Genomic DNA, 3,362 nt, shown 5'->3' on the forward strand with positions numbered 1-3,362 from the left:
CCATCTCTATCTTTCTGTCGCTCGGCTCACTAATGTCCGTCCTGTGCACTGAACCCTCTCTCCTCCACATCACGAGTAGACACGCCCCTTACTGCTGATTGGCTACAAGTTTGTTTTGCTAGTCGGCCCGAATCAGTTTTCTAAAGCGTTTTTGAAAAATCGCTTACCCCGCCTTTAAGATGGCTTTTGAATGCTTAGCTTGTGATCAAAGCTCTGTAGTTTTTATTGTGTGGGGCAAAACATACAATGAGATGCAATACAATGATAACTGAGAGATGAACATAACCATTCTTCAAAAGCCTGATGTATCATATATGATGCTCAAATTTTAATATGATTTTTCTTTAAAAAAATAAATATATAAATAATCAAGTAATAGATTTCGCAGCATAATGACATGCACACCACAACCTGTAGGGGGACGTTTTTTGCAAGCCTTTTACTTGCTAAAAACTATAAACTATCAATTAGACAACAGAGAAACTATGTATCAAATATGATACAGTAGGATTTATAGGGTTAATAACATTTACCTAACAGAAACACTGCTGAGAATTAGAATAAATGTGAAAATGTAGACTATGCAGGGCTTTTTTATTTTAGTCTCAAACAACACTTACTCCACATCAGCGAGCGTTTCACTGATGAACTCGAGGATATCAGCAGCTGTGCCTACAAAGATGAGTAACAACTGGGATATTTCATCTCTGGTGACTCCTCCAGCGATCGGTAGCAGCCACTTCCCCACTATCAGCAGGATCAGGACGATTTGCTGAAGGGCCAGGATCCAGTCATTGGCACACACCGATGACAAAAATTTCAGAGGGTCCTAAAATACCACCACAAAGTGAGTATTCAGCTATGAAGTGTTGCCCTCTGGAAGAACTGAGGGCACACTTACATAAAGCGTGTCCTGTAAATCTCATACAGTATGTGAAGGTGTGGTAACTTCTGAAAAAATAACAGTAGTTATGAACCATGCATGACCATGAACGCAGGTCTTGTTTGTACTGAGGGCTGAACCAACATTTGTATTTACAAATCGCCCTAGCTAGACGATGTTTTTAGAGGCAAAATAGTTTTTAGAGTGAATAAATGTCTGAAAGGCTCGGGTCTTCTTTCAGAGATTACTGTAGTCTACTTCCATGGAAAATGTCTGTAACCAGTATGAATGGCAAAGAGGCAGTACCTGTTCACTCAAGCTTCCATTGGTCAAATTTCTCCGTTCATCAAGAAATGCTTGGATGCTCTCAGATGAATCCAGATTAGTACACTGCAATAATCAGCATATAATGCATCAGGCATTGGCTTTGGGATTCACACAGGTTTTTATTTGTCTTACGTTTTCAGGGCAGCATGAAATGTGTTTGCACAGAAGAGAGAATCTAAAATGTATTTATGAAAGGTGTTAATCTACCATTACTTTCCTTTACTATTACCTTAGTATCACTTGATTTGTTTTTCTGATGGTGCAACTCAAGGATCCATATGGTTGGTATAATGCTGATGAGGAAAAACAATATTGCTGGAGAAAACCTAAAGAACAGAGTTTGAGTCACTCTGCAATATGTCACCATATCTTGCACTGTCAAATTTCACACAAGTAGCCTATTTAAGTTGCACTAGATGATATTTTATTTTAAGGTTCAGTTTGGCTCTCGAAATTCTTATGTTTGCAAAAATAAATGTTGATGACTTACCATTTGTAATCCTTCCCTTTTCTTCTTCTCAGAGTTAAAATCATTTCAACCACGAGAGGTAGATAGAGGATAGTCAGAAACCAGTATAAATTATTATTTTTAACCCATGTCACCCTCCACACACCAATGAGAGACACTAAAATAAACAACGCTCTGGTGACTACAGCGCAGATAAATTTGACAAGCATGATGTCTTTCAGAGTTTTAGGCTGATTAATGAAGCAAGGAAAGTTGTGGTTTTCACTCTGTGCTCCTCTGGAGTCTGAACAAACGAAAGCTCATTTACGTTTTTTTCTTCCCACCTTTCACATCATTTGGGCGGGACTGCTGTTCTTAATACCTAACCGTGTTAGTATTATTTATTCCTTTTCCCCTCTGAGAAAGAAAAATACAAAGTATTTCGATCTATCCGAATTGTTTAAATTATGTTTTGGTCGCCTATACGTTTCAGTGATTAGGGTACGTTTTGTTATAGTGTAGTAGGCTACAATTTGACTGAAACTTTTAGCAGAATTTTATTTTCAAGAATAAACGGTGAGGTGCAGTGTGGTCCAAATGGTTAATCAGATTGATTTAAATGATTTGATCGAACTGAATCGTAAACCATTCAATTATCAGCGATACCTTTATGGAGTGATAGGCTTAAGTAAATCTGTGAGTTGTTGAAAACATGTTGAAACATGTTGTTTTCCACACAACTCGGGAACAGGCTTTTCTAATGAAATGAATACCTATGTGACATGTAAACACACCCACACACTCACATAAAAACACCAACCTTGCATCACAAGAAGTGACTATCAAAACTATTTGTAGCCTAACTGAACAGAATTTTTATTAGGTTTACTGTCAAGATGGAAAATTTTGACTCATTTTCCCCCTGTCCCTAACACTTGAAAACATCATATATCCTAACAGACGCGCTTTATCTAGTTTATCTAGTATTTGTTTAGAATTGTGAAAAAATATAGAATTGTAAAGTACAAATAAAAAATCTGGATATGTGAGTTTTAATTATAAACGTTCTAATCAAAATTCATCTCGAACTTTTTATCTCACAATTCCGACTTTTTTAAGGCTATAGCGAGTTTATAGGGGTAGAGTGGGAGAAAACGCCCCCTTGGGGTAAAACGGATTTCACAGTGATCTAATTTTCAGCAGTAAAAAAAAGTGTTGTAAAGCTTGTTGTTTTGTAGAACATCACAGTTATAATGATATGAGAATAGTAAGGCCTGTAGATAATGAGTAGCCTACATGTTATTTAAGAAAAATATAATTATATTTTCAGAATGAGATCTTTTTTTTTTGTCAAACCTATGTGCATATGTGGGGTAAAACGCCCCAGGGGCATAGGCGGAGCATGTGTAAGGCTAAGCCTTCCCCTGGCCACTGGGACTTGGGGCAAAAATGCCACTAAATTAGACAAAAATGCCCCTGCACAAACAAATTAAATCTATTACGTCTGTTGCTAACAAAGTGAATATGAATAGACAGTGTCAATTGCGCCATAAATTAAGATCTGCTCATGTTGCAACTATTTAATTTTGTGGCATTTTTACAGTGTTGCGCATTTTAACCAATCACACACATATCTGTTGAGCTTAGGAATGCAATGGCCAATCAGAAGCGTTCAGATGAGTCATCGTTCAAACTCATCAGTTT

At 37.1% G+C, this 3,362-nt stretch overlaps 1 protein-coding gene across 1 annotated transcript in view; it reads right to left on the reverse strand.

Moving 5' to 3' along the window:
• Positions 1 to 1,944, reverse strand: part of tmem26b (transmembrane protein 26b) — a 3,530-nt gene extending 1,586 nt beyond the window's left edge. The window contains exons 1-4 of the mRNA XM_016559587.1: positions 1,701 to 1,944; positions 1,440 to 1,536; positions 1,190 to 1,273; positions 621 to 829 (exon numbers count right to left, since the gene is read on the reverse strand). Coding sequence (XP_016415073.1) covers positions 621 to 829; positions 1,190 to 1,273; positions 1,440 to 1,536; positions 1,701 to 1,888 — 578 coding nt within the window. The 5' untranslated portion in view covers positions 1,889 to 1,944. The remainder of the gene's footprint in view (positions 1 to 620; positions 830 to 1,189; positions 1,274 to 1,439; positions 1,537 to 1,700) is intronic.
• Positions 1,945 to 3,362: the final 1,418 nt, after the last annotated feature.

The sequence above is a fragment of the Sinocyclocheilus rhinocerous genome, unplaced genomic scaffold (assembly GCF_001515625.1).
Source record: "Sinocyclocheilus rhinocerous isolate Xijiao unplaced genomic scaffold, SAMN03320098_v1.1 scaffold768, whole genome shotgun sequence".
NCBI lineage: Eukaryota > Metazoa > Chordata > Actinopteri > Cypriniformes > Cyprinidae > Sinocyclocheilus > Sinocyclocheilus rhinocerous.